Source organism: Ambystoma mexicanum, chromosome 11, assembly GCF_040938575.1.
Source record: "Ambystoma mexicanum isolate Mex_15411 chromosome 11, UKY_AmexF1_1, whole genome shotgun sequence".
NCBI classification, from domain to species: Eukaryota; Metazoa; Chordata; class Amphibia; order Caudata; family Ambystomatidae; genus Ambystoma; species Ambystoma mexicanum.
The window spans coordinates 235,189,364-235,211,548 of record NC_090934.1 but is presented as its reverse complement, the minus strand read 5'-3'; the positions used below and the strand labels follow the sequence as shown (position 1 = coordinate 235,211,548).

Below are 22,185 nucleotides of genomic sequence, written 5' to 3'. Positions count from 1 at the left end.
CGTCGAAAAGTAGTCGGGAGACTAGAGAACCGTAGGTTATGGGACAAAGAATATTGAGCAATATTAACTCTTGCGAGCTCCGCATAAGTCGACCAACTAGTTGGGCAGAACAAAACAATCTGAGAGACCTCGAAGCGTGAGGGATTTTGGGTCCACTACACGTCATGTTAGGAAAAGTGTTACAGTCACACACATGTCGATTTCCCCTTTCGATCTTCAAAAGAAAGATGCAATACTCTGCGATTACCACTAGATGTCGGACTATATGCACAGCATGTGATTCTAAGCAGATTTACAAGCATCAGAAATATATATATGTATATATATATATATACATATATATATATATATATATATATATATATATATATGATACATTACTCACCGTAATCGTATTTCTGATGCTTCTATCTGCTTAGATTCACATGCTGTGCATAGGCCGACATCTAGTGGAAGCTGTGGAGTATTACAGTTTGTTTTTCGAAACTCGAAAATGGGCGTCGACACAGGGCGTGCCAGTAATACTATCCCTAGCGTGACGTCCACTGTACCCAAGATCCCTCAAGTGTCTAGGATCCTCAGATTTTATTCTATAAGAATTATGTCCTTGAAGAAGCTAATTTAGACTTCATTAGGAAGTGATTTTGGAGTCTAATTGAAACATGTGTTGGCTAGGTTTCCTTCTATATTGTGGAATATATGCATTTGGTATTGTGAATTATATGCATTTGAAATCTTATGGTGTTGAAACGGGACTATGGAGTTAAGTTTTCAGTAGAATGTTTTAGTTAGGAAAGGCTTCGTCCAATGGAATATTTTTACAAAATGCATGAAAGGTGAATAAAAGTAGTGTTTGCCAAAAAAAAGTAATGTTCTATAATTCTGTGAAATGTCAAGTAAACATTTTTAAAAAGAAGGGATGTGATCGGGTTGAAGGGTTTTTCAAAAATTGCCTTTAAAGCATTCCTAAATAACAAGGGTGAAGGATGCCTTCTTGCTAAGGTAGTTTCTAAAGTTTGGGTACTTGGACTAAAAAAACAAAGCATACAGGCAGCAGAAAGATCTAGCTTTGGACAGAAACTAGTCAACCACACATTTTGTTAAAAAAATCCTAAAATACTTTTATTTAATAATTAAAATTTGCACATAGGAAATCCAATATACAATACAATTATTCTTCTGGAGCGAGGGATTCTGTACAGCAGCAAGACTTTAAAAATGTGGTCAATTGAATAGTTGCGCACAAACAAAAACACCCATAAAAAATACAAAGAAAACCTCTTCACCTCATCTTGATGACCGGTTTGGGACCATCAACGCGAAGTCCCAGAAAGGCAGTAGATACATTCAAATAAGTGAAAAGATGAAGATTGGAAGAAATCGACCATGGGATATTTGCTAGAAACACATTATTAAAAAGGGGTTAGTGACTAACTAATCAAAGTACCACAGCCAGATTGACCAAGTTTTATACTCCAGACTCATATGTTTGATTGGTTGGTTGTGGGCCAGTTTACCAAGGTGGTACAGGGTCAATTAGGTGGACAGTTCCTTGAAGAAAGAGGACCATTAGGCACAGATCTTGTGCTATGGCTAAGCACCCTCCTCTCAAAACTTGCAGTGGGGCATATGCCTTTTGCGCCCCCCCCCCTTTCATACAGTGACTCTTTGGGGTGTCACAGGCTAAGCAAAGCAGCACATCAATCCTGCAAATTATCCTATCAAGGCTAAGCTTTGCTTAATGGTACCACTTTGGAAGAAACAATGAGGACATGACCTCTTAAATGAGCAAATTGTTGATTTGAGGGAAAATCAAAAATGAAACAATTGGCAGGCATGAGAAATAAAGCATCACATGTTCTTTACTTTATGTGAGAGGTCAGGTCTCTCAGGGAGAACAGGTTGGCCAGCTCAACCTGAGACAATACAGAAAACATTACTACCCAAAGGCTTTCACCTATCCACGGAAGACTGGGTGCCAGGTTGGTCCATAGAGGGCACATATTCAAGGTCAAGTTTAAGAACTCTGGTTGATGTCCAAGAGGGGTTACAAGGCAGTGTGGTGGCATACAACATTAAAATTGAGAGAGGCAACAAGAGGGAACAGAAAGCATACAGGGTTTGGCCAATTAAAGAAGGCAGGTGTGGGTACAACTGTCAGTTCTGGTGTTTGGCACAGAATTGATAGCATATGCATGAACAACCTACCAACTAAACCATCAACTTAGTGTCTATAATCAGACTTATCAGTATTTCTATACAGACCATCTTCAGTTATCTGGGATATTTCTGATCCAACAGGGGATAAAACAGATCTCACAACAGTATTTATTTCCCAGAATTAGTCAAAAGGGACTGGAGGGTGCTGGGATATTGCTCAACATCTGTCCCCCAAAAGGAAGTCGGCCACACAGATTTCAAATGCTATAAATATCCTCTACAACATTTTCCAAAGGGATTACTGTGACCAATAATTATACTAGCACACTCCTTCCTACGAAGGCAATATGTGAATTTGGGTCTGCGCAGAAGATGGGAGATGCTTTCCCCATCTCTTAAAATACACAGGAGAATGCACAGTAATTAGGAATGCAAATATGAAATGCAAAATGCCAGTCTCCGCCGATCGGGAAATCAGGACAGACCAAGCTAGGAACTGTCAGTGAAATATAGGCACATGTAAACGAGAGGCACTAAATTGTTTTTGCAATAGGCTTGTCTCTTAATCCGCTTATGGAAATTGAGATTTGCTGTGTTTTGGAAAGCTGTGGGATTCAGAGGTTTAGAATGAGTTACAATTGTGGGTTGCAAGAAAGGAATCAAATGTCAGGTGCAAAGTCCTATGAAAATCAAGATGGACGCTATTGAGTCGTTTGAAAAAAAGACTGCCTTTGTTTAGGTCTTTATGCCCTAAGGGTTCCTTGTGCAACTGAATGCAGGAATTTCATTCATGTAGCTTGAACTACCTCCAGAATACAAGGATATATGTAAAAGTACCCCCTTTTACAAAAGAAACCAGTGAGATAGGGTATGAACTGGCCTGTACACTGTTGCAGCCACCTCAGGTGTAACTTGTGCCCACATGTGTGGTCTATTCTCTTACTACTTCCCATTAACTCCTGCACATCCACCAGAACAGGGGGCTTTCTTGGCTTGATTTGACTATCGCACACAAGCAGCATTTAACACAGCTAAAGCAGGTACTGCCTTGTGGTGGGTCTGGATTGTCTTATTGGTCATCCACAGACATAAGGGGAGGGAAAAGAGAAATATGTCCTTAACAAGCGAATCATAGTTGCTGCACTGGTGGCATATTGGAGGATGAGGGCATGACCTATGCCTCAAGCAGGTTGCCAGGGTACATGAGATAAAATGACACTCCTCTGGCTTCAAATTCTGGATGGGTGCATCGATCTGCAGCAGCATGGCTTGTAATCAGGCAACATTAAAAGAGCTGAGGGCACAGCGAAGCAGCACAATGCTGGAGAATAGAACAATCTGAAACCGCAAAGAGCCTGGCAAAGATGGCAATATTGGTTTAATTTCACTGTGGAATACGAACACGTGCGAAAAGGTGTTTCTCTGTGTACATAAACTACTCAGAAATGTAAAGGCCAGATTTTATGCATCAATTTCTCATTCCTGAAGGAATTTCTTGAAATCCACCATGAAAACCCTCAAATAGCAGGGGATGGTCCTCGAAGCCTTGTGCAGGAACAATAGACTCCTGAACACCATGACGGAAGAGTGCTGGAAGACACTTACTGACAAAGGAGAAACAGACAACACTGATACAGGGGAATCATGAAGATCCTCCAAGGTAGAGTAGGTTAAGCAGAAAGAAGAGGATGGGGCTCAAAATACAAGTTTAAAAAAAACACGAAAATCAGCATACTTCAAATTAAAAAAGACCTCCCTGCCACCCCCTCAGCCCATGTACATCCACAAATTAATTTAAAAAAGATCACATCCTCAGCTATTTTCAAGAATTCCTAAAACAATGAGAATAAAAAGGCACAATTCCTAGATCTGCATCCTTTTCGGTGATGGTCTCAATATTCCGTCCTTGGAACCAAAAATTACGTGTATTCTTTAATTATTAAATCAAGGCTTTAAACACAATATCTACCCTTTTGGATGTAAATGGTTGAATAGTTGTTTATGAACTCTTATATTCTGTAAAAATGAATGAATAATTGTATCTAATTCACAGCGCTCCCTCCCAAATAGAACTCCAAACTGCCTTTTGTGCCAGCAGCCACGGTCCTTCAAAATCCTTTCAACTTGAGGAGCTTTGACCTTTTCCTATATATGCTTACCTCGGCACACGGGAGGAAAACAGGGGTTTAACTATATCTTACGAATTCCACTGAAGTGATGCGTTTCCATGCATCTTGACCACAACACTGCTTTGCATGACAGTGTTCTTATATCAGCTGTTAGGATGCTTGTGAGAACAGGGTAACACAGGATCACTGCTGGTGCAGTTCTGCTATGGAGCACAAGTCTCACAAATATTTCTTGCCCCCTTCAACCTTGTATGGGTCCTGATCATTTTCCAATATGTCCATCCCATCACACCTTCCGAAAAGCATCTGTAGACAGTTTTACATAGAGATTGGGTGCATGTGTGTGTAAATGGAGTCAGTGGTGGCTGGAAGGGGGTAGGTGTGCAAGGAATGAGATTTGTTTTGTTTCATTGCCATCACCACATGACTACGATAAGTTAACCTGGCTAACTGGTGGGGTTTGGGCTTCCTGCGACAGCCCTACACCACCTTTAAAAGAAAGGAAAGCCATGCTCTCTGAGGAAGACATTGCTGAGCTCAGTAGTGCTTCACAATCTTGGTAAAAGTACATTTAGCAAGGTCATTATGGCTCTTTCGCCGAGACGAATAATTAAAGAGTCATTTATTCAGCTGAAGTTGGCCCCATGGGCAGTCTTTTCAGTGTGCGTCCGACTCCAGTGTCAGAAAACAGGTTGTGGGCTGTCAAACCCAAATGAGACAGAGAGAGAAGCCTTGTCACTTCTTTCTCCCACTCAATATTCCTATACAGCAGAAGGGAGATTGAGAGCATAGGGGCCCACCTAGATTTTGATGTGGCTAATGTATAGGGAAGGAGAAAGGGAGAGGAGGATTATAGTCCCATGGGCACAGGAGGAGGCCAAGGATGCATGTGAGGTAATCTCCCTTTCATCCCATGGTAAATAAGCATACATCATTGTAGAGAGTGTTGAACATCCTGGTTCGTGGTGACCTGAACCGATGAAGGTTTCTCGTGGTTGATCGCAAACTGATGTCCTTCTTCCCAGCCTTCTACTCATGACCCGTGTGTACTATTAGTACTGGCTTTCATCTCCATTAGGCTCTGGTCAGGGCCGATGAAACCTAAGGAGAAATAAGAAAAACATACATAACAAGTTAATCCTAATGGAACTCCAATACCCTTTTAACAAAGTATCTTAGTTTTTGCAAAGTATGGTATTTCTTTCACCTGATGGACCAGTGGCCTGGAATTCAGTGCCTGAACCCCCCCCCCCCTCCATGTACTGACCAGGCAAGGTAGGCTCTCCCTCTCCATTTCACACTCACACAGTCTGTTCCTCCTAGCTTCTGAAATGGTATATAAACCCTGGGATGAGCAAGCTGGTAATTTCTATGCATGAGGTCTTGAAATTATTAGTTACTATTTTGATCAGCCAACTTGTTTGCTCAGATCCCTTTTCTTAAAACACATGGATTATAATCATGAAGTATAGCTTGGAGTAGCAGTTCCAACTACATTAGCTAATCAAAAGTGTTCAACAGGGTTAAGCTAAAACAGGAATTGAAAACGGGGATTGAAAAAGATGTGAAGAGCCCTACGAAGGGCCGGAAGGATTTCTCAGGGGCAATGCGTTTGTCTTGAAAGCAAGACAATGCAGATCAACATGGGTTTAAATCCTGGCTCTCTGCTTAGAGACTTGTCTCTGATATTAAGCACATAATAAAAGATTAATTCATTAAAACCAGGAGCAAAAAGCAGCTTCTGCAGAACAAGGAGCTATTACTTAGAGTGCAGAAAATAAAATTTTCACACAAGATGTAAATTATATCCATGTCCATTGTATATGACCCATTACACTTTAAATGTTTCCAGAAGTGTCCTTCTGTTACTTTCTACACATTCTACAGCGGTAATGTCACAGTTCTGTTTCCATGGCACCAGTTGCAATGGGGATTGAAAATGATAAGTTACTCACCGTACTTAGTCCCCTTTCCTCCATACTCCATGGGCGTCCCTTCCAAGGGACGGGAGACAACCCTTTTCACCAGAAAAAAACGTCTTCCCCTTTAGAGGGGTGCGGCCTAGGCAGCATGCGCGGACCTGACTCCGCCCTCCGGCGCTTCACCTCAGTCCCCATAGACGCGTCAACAATAGATTAACATTGTCTAATGACACCAGTTTCATTAGGTGGGCTAGGATGGTGGGACGTATGGGGGAAAGGGAACTATGGACTAAGAGTACGTTAGTCACTACAGTGAGTGACTTATAATTACTCTTACGTCCCGTCCCCTTTCCTCCATACTGCATGGGCGATTGCAACTGAGTGTAGCCCCAGGGTGGAGAGGATACCCTCCATAAGCAAACAGGTTTCTAAGAACCGGCTGTCGCAAAGCAGTGTCTGATTTAGAACCGGCCTCCAAACAGTAGTGCTTGCAGAAATGCGATGGCTGTGGCCTTGGCTCTGACCGCGTGGGTGTGGATGTTGGCCGGCAGTGGCTTATGCTGTCACTCGTAAGCTTCTTTATGGCTGAGACCATCCAACAGGCTATGGAGGCCCGATATCACCATATTGATCCGCCGAAGGTGACGAAATGTGCGTCCGACTTGCGGAAGCCCTTGGTCCTGTCCAAGTAGAATTTCAGGGCACGTCTGACATCCAGGCAGTGCAGAACTCTGTGCCTCGTCTTTGGGATCAGCAAAAAACATAGGCAGCACTTATTCTTCGTTCAGATGGTATGCAGAAGGCACCTTAGGTAGGAATGCTGGTTGTGTCCACAGGACTATATCTCTGAAACGTAGTGTAGGGCTCTGAGACGACAAGCGCCTGGATTTTGCTTATCCTGCGAGCCGAGGCCGACTTGCAAGGCTGTCTTAATGGTGAGCAGCCTGATGTCCGCGGACGCAATTGGCTCAAATGGTTTGTGCGCCAGGGCACCCAACACTATACTGAGGTCCCACACGGTGTGTGGCCTCTTGAGTTAGAGTCTGGCGAGTCCCGTTAGATGCTTCTCGACAATCGGGTTGGAAGAGAAGACTTCTTCCTCGGAGTTTCTGTAGGCCCCAATGGCTGCCAAGTAAGTGTCTACCTGCACACCTGAGTGGGCAAGGTGCGCCGAGAAGGAGAGCACGTCGTCCAATGTGCAATCAAGGGGGTTGATATAAGTAGAGTCTGCCCAGTGGCAGAACCTGGTCCACTTGCTCTTATACTGGGCCCTGGTAGCTTTGCTCCTAGCATCCTGTATGATCTCTAGATTATCCTGGGACAGGCTGAGGTGTCTTAGCGTGACCTGCTCAGGAACCACGCTGTGGGGGCTAGTTTCTGTGGTGTGGGGTGAATGACCCTGCCCCCCTGCTGCACCAGAAGATGTGCTGGGCCTATCAGAAGGCGAATTGGAGGTCTCTCCAAGAGGCTTAGCAGCTCCGAGAACCATGGCCTGCCTGGCCACCATGGAACTATCAGAATGATGCTGAGTTGGTGTGACTCCTGGATCTTGCATATCACCCTGTGCATCAGCGGCGTGGGCGGAAAGTCATATGCTGTCATGCCGTTCCACTGAATCTGAAATACGTCTCCCAGGAAGCAGGGAAGCACTGCCCCTGCTAGGTGGCGAACTGCTGGTACTTCCTGTTGTCCCAGGAGGCAAAGAGGTCCACCGGGAGGTGTCCCCATCTGCTGAAGATCTCCTGCAGTACGAGGTCGTTAAGCTGCCACTCGCAATTGTCCGTTCCCAGTCTGCTGAGCCAGTCTGCCTCCAGGTTGGACTCACCCGGGAGGTGGATGGCCGTGAGGTAGATTTTCTCCAGGGTCCATTCCCACATGCTGACTGCCAGTCTGTACAGTGGAGGGGACTTGGTACCTCCTTGCTTGTTGACATAGAACATACTGGTTGAGTTGTCTGTCTGAATGAGGACGACCTTGCCCTCGATAACAGGAAGGAAGGCTCATGGCGCTAGCCAGATAGTCTTAAATTCCAGCCAATTGATGTGGTGCTCCTGCCTGGTCCAGGTGCCATGGACGCAATGGTTGTGCAGGGTGCCCCCCCCCCATCCCTCGAGAGAGAGGAGTCAGTAATGATGGTGATCTGCAGGGTAGGTTGCGGAAAGGGCTTGCCCGTCTGCAGGTTGCAGTACCTGGACCACCATGTGAGATCCGGGTGAAGAGAAGGAGCAACGATGATCATCTCTGCCCGAGAGCCCCGTTCCTGGTTCCATAATGCCGCCAAGTGCAGCTGTATCCTCCTCATCCCGGGTCTCGTGTGGGGGACGGCCAATAGGACCGCTGCCATGTGACCCAGTAGGTGTTGGTACCACCAGGCCGATGTCACTTCTCTGCTAAGGAAGTGCGCAGTGGCCTTCTTGATGGCCGCAATTTTGTGCTCCGAAGGAAAAACGCTCTGAGCCTGTGTCCCAGACGAGCCCCAAGAAGGTCAGAGTCTGCGTAGGCTGCAGCTGCGACTTCTTGAGATTGAGCGAAAAGCCCAGATCGTGAAGTGTGTTCATGAGGGCGTGAGAGGTGTGGTGCACTGCTCCCGGATATGAAGCCCTGACGAGCCAGTCGTCGAGATACGGATAGATGAGGGCCACCACTGTATTCATCAGCCTGGTAAAGACACTGGCGGCCGAGTTGAGGCCAAAGGGAAGCACCATGTATTGGAAATGGTAGCCCATGATCCTGAATCGTAGGAAAGAACGATGAGGCTGCCAAATCGGGACATGCAAGTACGTCCAATAGGACCGCTGCCAGTAGACCCAGGAGATGTTGGTACCACCATGCCGAGGTCACCTCATGCTGAGAAAGTGGTCGGTGGCCCGCTTGATGGCCAAGATTTTGTCGTCCGCCGGGAAGACCTTCTCGGAGCATGTGTCCCAGATGAGGCCCAGGAATATCAGTCTGCGTAGGCTGCAGCTGGGACTTCTGGAAATTGCGCGAGAAGCCCAGATCGTGCAGTGTGTTCATAAGGGCATGGGAAGAGTGTTGAACCGCTTCCGGAGATGTAGCCCTGACGAGCCAGTCGTCGAGGTATGGGCAGATGTGGAGGCACTGAGGACGGCCGCCATGGCATTCATGAGTCTGGTCAAGACCCTGGGGGCCGAGTTGAGGCCCAAAGGAAGGACCTTGTATTGAAAATGGTAGCCCATGATCTTGAACCGTAGGAAAGAATGATGGGGATGCCAAATCGGGACATGTAGGTACGCGTGCTTCAGATCCAGGGAGCACATCCAGTCTCCCTTGTCCAATGTCTCTGCTATAAAAGCTGGCCTAACCATCTTGAATTTTTGCAGGGGTAAGGAGATGTTGAGGGTGGAAAGGTCCAGCACAACTCTCAGGCCCTCCTGGTTCTTCTACTGAATGGCAAAAATCCTGGAGTAGAAGCCAAAGCCTTGCTGGGAGGCTGGGACTTCCTCCACTGCCTGGCTGTCTATGAGCGCCAGGATCTTTGCCAAAAAAGTTGCTGTCCCAACCTGTGGGAGCAGAGGGGAGGAGGGAGGAGAAGCTGGGATACGAACGCGGTACCCTATGGATACTACGGATAGGATGCAGGGGTCAGCGAAATTCTGGTGCCAGCAATGTGCATGGAGAGCAAGCCTGCCGCCCCACCGCAGACACGTGGACCTGAAGGGGCGTGTCATGCTTTTTTTCCCTCAAAGGCTGTGGCTAAAGAGGGGGACTGGAAAAAGCCCCTACTCCCCTCCCCCCCTTTTTTGTTGCTTGCGCCGGCACTTAGACGGCGAGCGGTCCGGCTGCCTCGATCTGCGTTCCTGGATGCCGCAGAACCCTCCATATGTAGGACCACTTTCCGAGCGCTGTTGAGATTGGGTGTACGATTTGGGCGGGGTCTTTGTAAGGATGGATAAAGACTTTGCCGTTTGTGAGCTGTTTTTCTTTTTGTCCAGCACCTCGTTCGTAGAGGAGTGGAAGAACCACCCCCCTCCCTTGAACGATAGATCTAGAATGCGCTCCTGGACATTCAGGTTGAATTTTGTTGCTCAGAGCCAGGCTGTTCTTCACATGTCCATGGCAATACAGATGGTACAGCCTGTGGTATCGATTTGAGCCACCGTGGATTCCATGAGGTCATGCGCAACCAGCTTGGCTTCAGCTAGCCCCGCCTTAAAGCATGATTGACTCTGGGTGGGGAGTTCCGGGAGGAAGTCTGCAATTTCCCGCCATAATCTCTGGTTGGCGGCAGCCAGCATGTTATCAGCGTTGGCCCGATGTAGATGTAAATAGGGGTTGGAACAGAGTTTCTTGCCAAATGCCTCCAAGATCTTCCCCTCCTTGCCGAGCAGCACCGCAGAGAAAGAGGCCGAGGACTGCTGGGGCTTGGAGTATAGTGATGTCGAAGCAATCACCGAAGAGTGTGGCCGAGGATGGGCCTAAAGCAAGAGTATGTCCCCCTCCACCTGCCTGTACTTGGTGTCCAGGCGTCGATTGACCGGCTGGGCAGAGTGGGGTTTGAGCCAGCTCTTCTTGGCCAGGGAGACTACATCGGTCTGCATAGTAATCCCCGATTTGGCAGAGGGGCATCACGTGAGGACTTCTGACAGAACCCCCTCTGCCGGCTGCTCTACCTAGGGTTGTGGGAGGTCCAGGTACTCCGCCAGACCAGCAAGACATTCGTGGAAGGACCTGGCTGAATATGGCATGTCCTGATCCTCCTCTTCATCTGTATCCTGCAGATCTAGAGGATCTTGTGGAGGAGGAGGAGTAGTTGGTGCCAGAGGCTTGGGTACAGAGACTGCAGCCGGAGGTTGAGGAGGCGGCGGAGGTTGCCGAGCTGGCTCTGGAGCCGCCTGCACCAGGGTCTGGGGCCCCGATGGAGGAGTCTGTGGTGCAGCTAGCAGGAGTCTTTGATGATAACTCCATCTGAGGTGACTTCCTGAGGCCGAGGAACTTCTCGAAGAGCACCTCCTCACTGGCCATAGAGGTGGCAGGGGGTGCCGACGGGGTAGCAGGGATCTGCTGGAGCCGCTGCATACCCTGTCCATATGGACGCCAAGGAAAGCCACCCTTTGCAATTTAGGGTCAAGACTGTAGGCCATGTAATTGGTTGAGGCAAGTCCCACCTTGACAATCGTTCTTTGCGAAATTCCTGGAATTGCGTCGGACGGGTGCCTCTTTCTGGCTTGGCAGCCATTTTGTCAAGCTGCCTGCCATGTGCCTAGCCTAGGACGTGGTGCTCAGCCCGCTGGGCCCGGCCTCGTCCAAGACTCTTGCGTGTGCATCACAGGGCCTACCCTGCTCCTCGGCCCTAGGCCTGGTAGGTTTGACACCCTTGACCCGGGGGTCGGTAGAGCTACGTTTAGGGGCCCCCTCAGATGTATAGCCGGTATTAGGACATTGCCCTTGGGACGTATTGCCGGTATTAGGGCGAAGCCCCTCGGCCATGGTGCCGGTAAAAGGGCAGAGCCCCTCATATGTAGACCCGGTAAAAAAAACCTTCCGGTCCCTCAACACTGCGCCCAGGAGGATTTGAGGATCCCTCAACCCGAAGGCTGGTAGCTGAAGCAGCCTCGGTGCACATGCCGGTAGAAGGACCTGCCTAGGTCCCTGCCGCGCAGGAGAGTCCCTGGGAAGGAGTCTCCCCTGCGGGGTGCGATGGAGAATATCGGCCCTACCCATGGCCTGGTTCGATGCCTCACGAAGTTCTTGAGATACTCTGGAGGCGACTTCTGCAAGAGCTCTCTCCACCTGCCGAGTCTGTTCTTCAGCACCTACGAGGAGTCACACGCGGAACAGGATTGCCAAACGTGATCTGGGCCAAGGCAACATAGGCAGAGGGCGTGGGCGTCTAAAGTTGGGAAGAGCCAGTTGCAGGATGGACACCTGCTGAACCCTGTAGAAGTCAACATGCGCTGAGGAGGAGCGTGACGTATGAGGACCGAGTACCTAAATGATGGATAAGACAAAAAAAAAAAGACAGAAGTAGTATCGCGCGTGGAATTACATGGCCAAAGCCAAACTCAGGAGCGCTGGTGAATTCGGCCCGTTCCCGTCGACGCGGAAAAGGGGAATAAGGTGTGCCGCCGGAGGGCGGAGTCAGGGCAGCACCCCTGCCCGCCTCTAAATTTAAAGGGGGAAGACGTTTTTTTCTGGTGAAAAACGTTTCGTCTCCCGTCCCTTGGAAGGGACATCCAATGCAATATGGAGGAAAGGGGACGAGACGTAAGAGTAACATTTGTGTTAAGTTAAATATGCAATCAGAGTGTTGGGACAGTTTTTCTAAAGTCCTACCAAAAATTCACAAAAACCATACATTTGAGGCAGTACACAAGCTCCACTCTTAATATAAGGCTATATGGCCTGATAATGAAGTAGGATAGACAGAGCAGCTAGGCTCTTCTTAGGAGGGAGAAAGCGCTGTAGCTTGGTACAAACAAATACTGAAACACTATGTATTGTAAAAAATAAATGGTTTAGATGTAAGTAGGCCAAGATGATCTTTGTTTGAGATTTTATATATATATATATATATATATATATATATATATATATATATATATATATATATATATATATATATATATATATATATATATATTCAGAAAAAAACAATACCCTGATCTGTGATGGGACCAGGAAGAAGTTAACGGGATGCACTCCCAAGAACAGCAGAGAAGGCCAAAATGACTCTCTGCAAAGAGGCACAAACACCAAGATGGATCCAGACTGACAATCCTTTATTTTTCAAGTCAGCATGGCAAGGAAAAATGCAGAAAACTACGCGTTTCGCGGTACACAGACCGCTTGTTCACATTGAAAGTGCAGACATAGTCAAGGTGACTGTTAAAAGGCTCATTAGTCTCTATCCCCTTCACTACAGATAGTGTCTCCATGAGAAACTCAGTGCTTTTTGGATTCCACAATGGCAGACATCTTAACACATGCAAAGGACAGGCTGGTTAATGAAGGCTAGTGAAAAAAGTATTGCATACACATTGCTTTACATTTCAACAGTTTGCATTTTCACTAGCAAAGTTGTTACAGATTTTACAGCGAGAAATATTTATGCTTCGGGCAAAACATCACCCAAATTAGCAACCACTTTATATTTAGCATATATCGGCTGTCCGTGCATGCCGTAAAAGTCAGCAAGGAAATGTATCTGATTGTTTTAGATGTTATATGCACTTAGGAACGCTATATAAAACTGTCCCTAGTAGCTGCTGACACAAAAATAAAAAATGCCCACTGCGCAGAAAGGAACGCCGATTAGTGCTGCCCACAATTTCTGTTGCCATATGTAAGTGGTATTTGTTAAAAATACCCTATATTTTTCTACATATAGCAATGTTGCTGGCCCCTTTTAATTAAAAAAGTGTCTAAGGACTAATGCAAGCATCAATGAATAAAGTGCATAGTGCTGGTGCAGAACTGCACTGTAAACAGTCTGACTGGTGCAAATATGCAAAGCAGCATCTAACTCGGATATATTACTCCCAGTTAAATATTTATAAATCAATAAAGTGCTTCGTGCCTGTAAACATTTGTTGTAAACATTAGACTTGTGCAAAACAGCGAATAGGTAATGGCTGTATCCATATGATGCTACCACAGGAGCCTAAACTGCAGAGACTGAAATGTTAAATGTGTGCAAACTTTCGTCTCTAGTCTACTAGGATCTAACATATATATATCTGATCCCTGCAGTACAGCGCCTTGTGCCCAGTCCTTAGACGATGTAAACATATAACAGCATATTACAATGAACAACACAATAACACAGCAATAAAAACTGATAGATGCAGTGAAAGCCTGCCAGTATTATGCAGCCAATATGAGTGATATTTAAAACAAAGAGGGGGGGGGGGGGGGGGGAGAGTAACTGATGTAAGTGTTCGAGTGTGTTTGTGGCCTTTGTGCACTTTCAAGGAAACAAAATTAGAAAATAAAATCAGACAAACAATATGCCAAAATTCTAAAAGCTAAGCATAATATTATCCTCTGAAATGACAGGGGTGCGACAATGATGTCAATGTAAAATGATCACTATAAACCAACCTAAAATATAAATAAGGAACACGTTACTTACCTGTAACCGTTGTTCTCCAGCATGGGTCTGGCAAGGATTCACATGCTCATGAATATTCCCAGTCATCAGGCTGGGAAACCTCGGTAAAGACAAAATCAGGATCAGTTTCGTTTCTGATCTGTCTTTCTTAGTAGTAACCAATCACTGGTCTCTGGGTCATACTGCCCCCAGCCAATGACTGCCCTCTCCCTAAGCCCCACTCCTGGTAGCCATCCTCAGATTTGGTAGCATGTAAAGTGGCAGTATGACCAAGTGAAGAGCCGCAGAGGGGTAGGAGGGAGGGTTCGCATGTGAATCCATGCCAGACCCATGCTGGAGAACAACAGTTACAGGTAAGTAACTTGTTCCTTCTCCAGCATGGGGTCTGGCATGGATTCACATGCTCATGAATATAAGAATACATAGCAGTACACACATGCACAACCATGGGAGGTGGCAAAGGCTCAATATTAAGCATCACAAACTCAACATTAAGCAATTCTTACCTCCTCACCAGACACCCCTTCAGCCGAACAGGTTGTGCAGCACTGCTAGGCCGACTCTGGACTCCTCCCTGGAATCCCGGTCGACGCAGTAGAATCTCGTGAAGGTGTGCGTCGACCTTCACGTAGCAGCCCTGCAGATGTCCAGCAGGGGCACACCGAATTTTTTTGTAAGTTATATATATTTTTTTAGGTTTTCGTTTAGGGAGAAAAGGACCCCCCCCCCCCCCAAAAAAAAAATAATGTGAAAAAACAAAAAATTCGATCATTTGACCTGACGACCTTTTGATGTCTACCATTTGTCCTGTCGACCATTTAGATTCGACCATTTGACCTACAACCCTTCAGCGCTCTAGCCACATCAGCGAGTGCAAAGTCCTCTCGGCCAGCGACGAAGGCGATGGGAAGAAAACTGGTAACACCAAGGGCTCGTTGAGATGGAAGTCCGATGGCACTTTGGGCATAAAGGAGGGGTGTGTCCTCAGCACCACCCTCGTCTCGTGAAAAGTCAAGTATGGAGGCTCGCAGGATAGGGCCTGGATCTCTCCCACTCGTCATACGGAAGTGATGGCCACAAGAAATGCTGTCTTCCACAACAGGAACTTCAACGGTGCCGAATGCAGAGGCTCGAATGGCGGCCCCATGAGCCTGGTCAGCACCAAGTTGAGCTCCCACGCTGGGGCCGGAGCCTTCACCGGCGGGAACGAACGGAACAGTCCTTTCATAAATTCCTTCACCAGGCGATGAGACCACAGAGATGGCCGTCCTGTAGTTCTGGTGTATCGGGAAATCGCTGCCAGGTGTATCTTGATGGAAGCATGCGCTAGTCCCGCCTTGGCCAGGCTTGAGGGGCCGTAATCCTTAGAGGGTTAATCTTCTGTGCACGGCACGAGACAGAGAACCTCTTCCACTTGTGTCTGTAGCACTTGAGAGTTGAGGACGCCCTGGCCTTTGCAAGAACCTCTTTGCAGTCCGCTGGGATATCGTACCCTCCAAACTCTAGTGCCTCAGGAGCCAGGCCTGCAAGTTCAGCGACTCCGGTTCGTGATGAAGGATGGCGCCTTCCTCTCTGGAGAGAGAATCTGCGTCCGTCGACAGTTGGACTGGGGGGGGACGCTGACAAGTCTAGAAGGTCCGGGAACCAGATCCATCTCGGCCACGCCGGTGCGACGACGATCATCCTGCACCGGGACCTCTTGAGTTGGTTGATGAGTCGGAGCAGCAACGGCAACGGAGGGAACGGATACAGGAACAGGCCATCCCAGGGGAACGAGAAAGCATCGCCCATGCTCCTCGGCTGGGGAAACCTGCTGGTGAACCTCTGGCACTTGGAGCTCATGGCCGTCGCCAACAGGTCGATCTGGGGTTTGCCCCATCGCTGGAAGAGTAGATCCACTTGATCCTGTCGTAGTTCCCACTCGTGGCGCGAGCGCAGCTCCCTGCTGAGTGAGTCGGCAATGTTTTTTATCCTTGCTAGATGAAAGAGCGCCAGAAACATCCCCTGGGCAACGGCCGAATGCCACAGATCCTGGACTTCCTTGGCTAGAGCTGGAGGATCTGGTTCCTCCCTGCTTCCGAATGTAGAACATTGAGGTGGTGTTGTCGGTGAAGATCCTCACCACCTTGCCCTTGAGGGATGGGAGGAACGACCTGAGGGCCCAGAACACTGCTCGGAGCTCCAGTATGATGATGTGGAGAGGCCTCTCCTCCGGGAGCCAAAGGCTTCTCGCGTGAAGATCTCCGGTGTGCGCTCCTCACCCCTCCAGGGAGGTATCTGTCGTTACCGTCACCTGGTGTGCTGGGGTCTGAAAGTCTGTGCCCGCCGTGGGATGCGCTCGGGTGCCCCACCACCGAATTGCTTGGTGGAAAACCTCATTGAGCGAGATCCTGTCCTCGAAGCTGTCCGCCGCTTGCATCCAACGGGTGTCGAGGAACTCCTGTAGGGGACACATCCGAAGCCTGCACAGGCGTACCAGATAGATGCACGAGGACATCATCTCGAGAAGGGACTTGATGGACCTCACCCTGGCCACGTCGGTGGCCAGCAGACGCCGCACCTTGCCCAGGATGGCCTTCGTCCTTTCCTCCGACGACGTCAATCGCACTACTGTGTCGAGCTTGGCTCCTAGAAAAAGTGCGACCTGCGACAGGTGGGATTTGGGGAAGTTGATGGAGAATCCCAGGTCTGTGAGCAGCCGGACGGTCTTCGCTGTGTGTTCGACGGCGAGATCCCTTGTCCTTGCTCTGATGAGCCAATCGTCCAGGTAGGGGTAGACGTGGATCCCATGCAGGCGCAGCCGCGCCACCACCAGTGCTAGGCACTTGGTGAATACCCTGGGCGCCGATTTCAATCCGAATGGGAGGGCCTTGAACTGGTAGTGCCGTCCTTGGACTACAAACCTGAGAAACTTTCGGTGTCCTTTTAGAATGGGGATGTGAAAGTAAGCATCCTCCAAATCCAACGATGATAGGAAGTCGCCTTCATCTAGCTGGCCCAGCACGTGCCAGAGGGTGACCATCGGAACTTCTGTGCCTTGATGTATTTGTTTAGTCGACGCATGTCCAGGATGGGACGCCAGCCTCCTGTCTTCTTTCTGATGAGAAAGTATCTTGGGTACACTCCAGAGCCTCTTGGGACGAGCTCGATGGCTCCTTTCTTGAGCATCGCCCTTACCTCTAACAGCAGTTGAGTGACGTGGTTTTCCTTCCTGGCGACGGGAGGAATGCGGGGGCACTTCTTTAGAAATTCGAGAGTGTACCCGTGGGCCAGGGCATCCAGCACCCAACGGTCGGTGGAGATGGACTCCCACGCCCTGACGAAATTCGTCAGCTGGCCTCCCACCGGGTGCTCCGGTGGGGGCCCGACGCAACGGCCGGTTCAGTCTTGCTTGGCAGCGGCCTTGTCGCCTTGGCCTCCCTGGCGACAACAGCGAGATCCACCCGACTTGCCTCGTCCCCTGTAGCCTTCCTGCGATGAGGAGCAGGCCGCCTGACGGTATGTCGAGGAACCGCCGCCGAATCCTTTGGAGGCACCTTGCTTGCCTCCGGAGTTCCGAAAGGGCAGCCGTCGTTGCTGCAGAACTCCAAGGCCTGAGCCGTCCGTGTCGGTCTTGATGGCCTGCAGCGACTCATTCACTGTCTTCCCAAACAGATTGTTCCCGTCGAAGGGCATGTCCAAAACCTTGGCTTGCACGTCTTTGCAGAAATCTGTCGCCTTGAGCCACCCCCGCCACCAAAGGCAAACGCTGTTGCCCAACTGGCGGAAACCGGTGTCGGCAATGTCCATGGCTACCGTTATGGCGTGGTCCAATGCCACCTCACCTTCCTGTAGGATCGCCAGGGCCTCTGCCCTCTTGTCGTCTGGTAGGAAGTCCAACAGGGGGGCGATCTTGTACCACAACTTCCTGTCGTAGCGGGCCACAATAGGTAGGGCATTGGCCGCCTTAATTGTCGTTGCCACCAACGAGATGACTCGCCGTCCCATGGCGTCCAGTTTCTTTCCCTCGCCGTCCGGTGGGGAAGGCGAAGTTGAGGCAGATTCCGCCCCCTCGCTTTCTTCTTGGCTGCCGCCGAGACGACCGAATCCGGGGTCGGTTGTGCCCTAAGGCACAAAGGGGGGACCCGGTACTTCTTCTCATACCGATCCTTCTTGGCAGGTGTCGTGGATGGGTTCTTTAGAAGCACAAGTCCCTCGTCCCAGATGTCATCCAGCAACAACACTGCGAGGACCGTCTTCCTTTTGGCCTTGCGCCGTTGGTAGAGGAATCTCCTTCCTTCGTTTGTTCTTTGGGGCAGAGCTGGAAAAGCTCGGATGCCCTGGCAATCATGGCGTGGAAGGAGCCAATTTCGTTGGGCGGGGAGGCCCGAGGAGGTGGTGATGGGAGGTCCGTCCCGTCGTCATCCATCCCCTTGTGGCCGTATCTGTTCCTGTGTCATCCCAGGGATAGGGGAAGGAGACAAAGCAGGGATAGGGGAAGGAGACAAAGGCTGAGAAGGCCGTGAGGCCTGGAAGGGCGGGGGTGGATGAACTCTCCTCTTGTTTGGAGGGCTTCCCGATGGGCCCTGTTCCGCTGGGTCGTCCGTTGGGGGTAGGGGCAATCTCGTCCTTATCTCTGTGCATAAGGTTTGGATTGCCATCAAAATGGCCGCCGAGTTGTCCTGTGGCTCGGGTTGCGACTGGCGCAGTGGTTGCTCCTCCTCCACGGGAGCCTTGTCGGCGCCACCGTCACTTTCTTCCTCCCCCTCGTCGGGATTCCTCCTGTGGGACGGGGCCTCCCCAAACTTCCTGTTGAGGCCGTCCACGATTTTCACCAACTCCTCCTCGGAGGCTGTGTCCGTAACAGCCACCACCCCCTCCCCTTTTTCCACCGGGGTCTTCTCGATGGGCTGAAAAGAGGATACCTTCCGCGGTGGCAGGGAAACTCTGGGCCCGAGGTCGCCTCCACTTGGGTAGCCTCCACAGGCTTCGCCAGGGCCGTCGCGACAACCTCGATAGAGGCCTTAGCCGGGTGAATCAAGGCCTTCACAACCTTTGCGCTTGAAGCCTTCAACTTGGGGGTGAGGGGGTAACCGCCTCGCTCCCCCTCGGCTGGTTCCTTCGAGATCGACCGGGGCCTCTCCAGAAGCTTAGCCGGGTTCTCGGACTTTCTCTTCCCCGAGCCAGAGCGTTGGCTCGTGGTTGATGGCATCGGTGAAGGTGCGCCCTGCCAGGCCGCCGAGGAGTCCGACCGTTCGGCGCTCCCGATGCCCGCGGACTCACGGTGCTTTGCCTGCTTTTGGGCCCCCGTCGCAGGAGCGCCCTCACAGGACTTAGAAGACCGCTCGGACTTCTTCTCATCTGCTGGGCTCTTTCCTTCCAGCCAGTTGGCGAGACGGGTCCAACGATCCCTCATAGTCCGATCCGTCATGTTCATGCAAAACGCACAGTCCTTCTCCACGTGCGTTTTGTCTCCATGAAGGCAGTAGAGGCATCTCGAATGCTCGTCCTCCTTGAACACATTCTGTAATCCGCATCCACGGCAGTTCCTAAACAGCTTGGATCCGGGTGTCGAGCTTGCTTTATCCTGGGCCATGTTCACGAGGTAGGCCTCAGAAACGAAACTGATACTGATTTTTTCTTTACCGAGGATTCCCAGCCTGACGACGGGGAATATTCATGAGCATGTGAATCCATGCCAGACCCCCATGCTGGAGAATAAAGGTTTCCCCTATTTATAATCAGTGCAAGCACAAGCAAACTCAGACCAAAAGAAACCTGTATGATCCAGGGCAATTAGAAACTTTGCCATAGAAAGGGAAAGCGGAGAGGAGAAGAGAAGAAAAATGAGTGAAAAGGAAAGAAAAGCCTGACAATGCATCAATAAAATACCAAAACAGCAAAACAAAAGCTCCAAGCATAGTTAATATGTACAACCGTGCATTTGGCAATCATCTAAACCAAGTTGGCTAAATGGAAGCACAACATGTGTGCAAATTCATGGAAAAGAGGGGGAAGGGGGTGGAAAAAGGGGGGAGGCAAGGCATAGGAAAAATTGCATCTCATGATGGGAAGAACATCTACATTATTAAAAATGATCTTAATAAAAGAGTTCATCATAATTAAGTCCCTAAAAAAGTATAGAGTTCTTCATCTAAGTTATGACCTCTTGGTTTCTTCGTTTCTAAGTCCAGGATGCATTTAGTTTCCAATTGTCTAAGTGCCAGTTCTCTGTTCCCACCCCTTGGATGTTTGGCTATGGTGTGAATGCCAAAAAATGTAAAACCTTCCAGCTTTCCATTATGTACTTCTTTAAAATGCACAGCCACAGGGTATGTTGCATCCACATTCTAGATAGCCCGGATGTGCTGAAGCATGCGCAGCTTAAGTTTTCCAATGGTACTGCCAACATACCATTTGTCAAATGGACAGACGAGCACGTAAACAGTGTCACAAGTGATTCGTGATCTGATGGAAATATGTTTTGCCAAGATGGGGTGCTCATAATTGGAGACATCTTTGGCATACTGGCAGGCCTTGCATCTCCTGCACTTGCGGAAGCCTGCGGTAGGTGTGTAGAGCTAAGTTGGACCAGTGGATGAACTCAAAGCTGGAGACAAGATTATCTTTGAGGGAGTTGGAATGTAATAATAATAATAATAATAATTTGGCATTTATATAGCGCTACAAACCCTCAGGGATCTGAGCGCTGCTTATTACCCACGGTGTGTGGTGCTCATTTATTGACCTCGAAGGATGAAAGGCTGAGTTTGGCCCCGCCGGGATTCGAACCTGCGTTAGCAGGCTCTGCACGGATGCCAAAGCGAGCGCTCTACTCGCTGTGCCATTTGACCGGCTATGTAATATTCATCCTGTCTCCCAAAATAGCTCCCAAGTGTTCATCCAGCTGGAAAACATGCCAATGTTTCCGCATGATCTGTCATATATGCTGGGAAGTCGTGCCATAAGTGAGGATAAATCGAGTCTCACTATTACACATATCTGATGGTGGCAGCACTTTAGTTATTAAAAGTGAGGAGCGATCCTGGTCCATAGCTTTGTGATAGGCTTGTTCAAGTATTTTTTTGGAATATTCACGCTGTTTAAATTTAAGGGCCATACGTGCACATTCTGCATCAAATGTCTCCAACTTTGAACAGTTCCTTCTGATGCGAATAAATTCGCCATATGGTATACTCCATTTAAGGGAGGTGGGATGATTGCTTTTGGCATGTAACGGTATATTTGAACATGTCGGCTTCCTATAGAGTTCTGTGACAAGTTCTTCCTGAGCCACCTTAACAAGAATATCCAGATACACGATAAGTCTTGTTGTGGCTCTCTGTAAACTGGAAATTTAATTAATTGGTATTCAATTTCTTAACGAAATCAAGCCACTCTGAGCTTGTTCCGTCCCAAATAATGAATAAATCATCTATATACCGCAGCCGAAGTATTATTTTGGCTGTGTTGCAATTGTTCTCTGTGCTCCATACAACAAACTTTTCCCACCAACCCATAAACAGATTAGCGTAAGGAGGGGCAAAAGTAGTCCCCATAGCTGTGCCCTGGAGCTGTACATAAAATTCTCTGTTGAATAGGAAGCAATTGTTTGTCAGACAAAGATGGATCATGTCTAGTATCATCTGACTGTGATAGAAAGTTCATAGACCTTGGGTGAAGAAAATATTCACACGCCCGCAGGCAATCATTGTGCCTAATGGAGGTATACTGGGATACCACATCTAGGGTGGTGAGCAAGTATGTGGGTTCCCAAGTGATGCCATCAATTTTATTAAAAAAGACTTTGGTGTCTCTCAAATAGGATGGGAGTGTGGTCACAAAGGACACCAGAGTCATCTACAAATTTAGAGGTATTCTCATACAATGCCCCACAAAGTGTCACAATGGGACGTCCTGGGGG

General features: G+C 48.7%; 1 protein-coding gene across 4 annotated transcripts in view; it reads right to left on the bottom strand.

Moving 5' to 3' along the window:
• Nucleotides 1-1,095: 1,095 nt before the first annotated feature.
• Nucleotides 1,096-22,185, bottom strand: part of PHACTR4 (phosphatase and actin regulator 4) — an 858,314-nt gene continuing 837,224 nt past the window's right edge. For all 4 annotated transcript variants that reach the window (XM_069622940.1, XM_069622942.1, XM_069622941.1 and 1 more), the window contains one exon: nucleotides 1,096-5,390. In XM_069622940.1, the coding sequence (XP_069479041.1) occupies nucleotides 5,375-5,390 (16 nt within the window). In that variant the 3' untranslated portion in view covers nucleotides 1,096-5,374. The remainder of the gene's footprint in view (nucleotides 5,391-22,185) is intronic.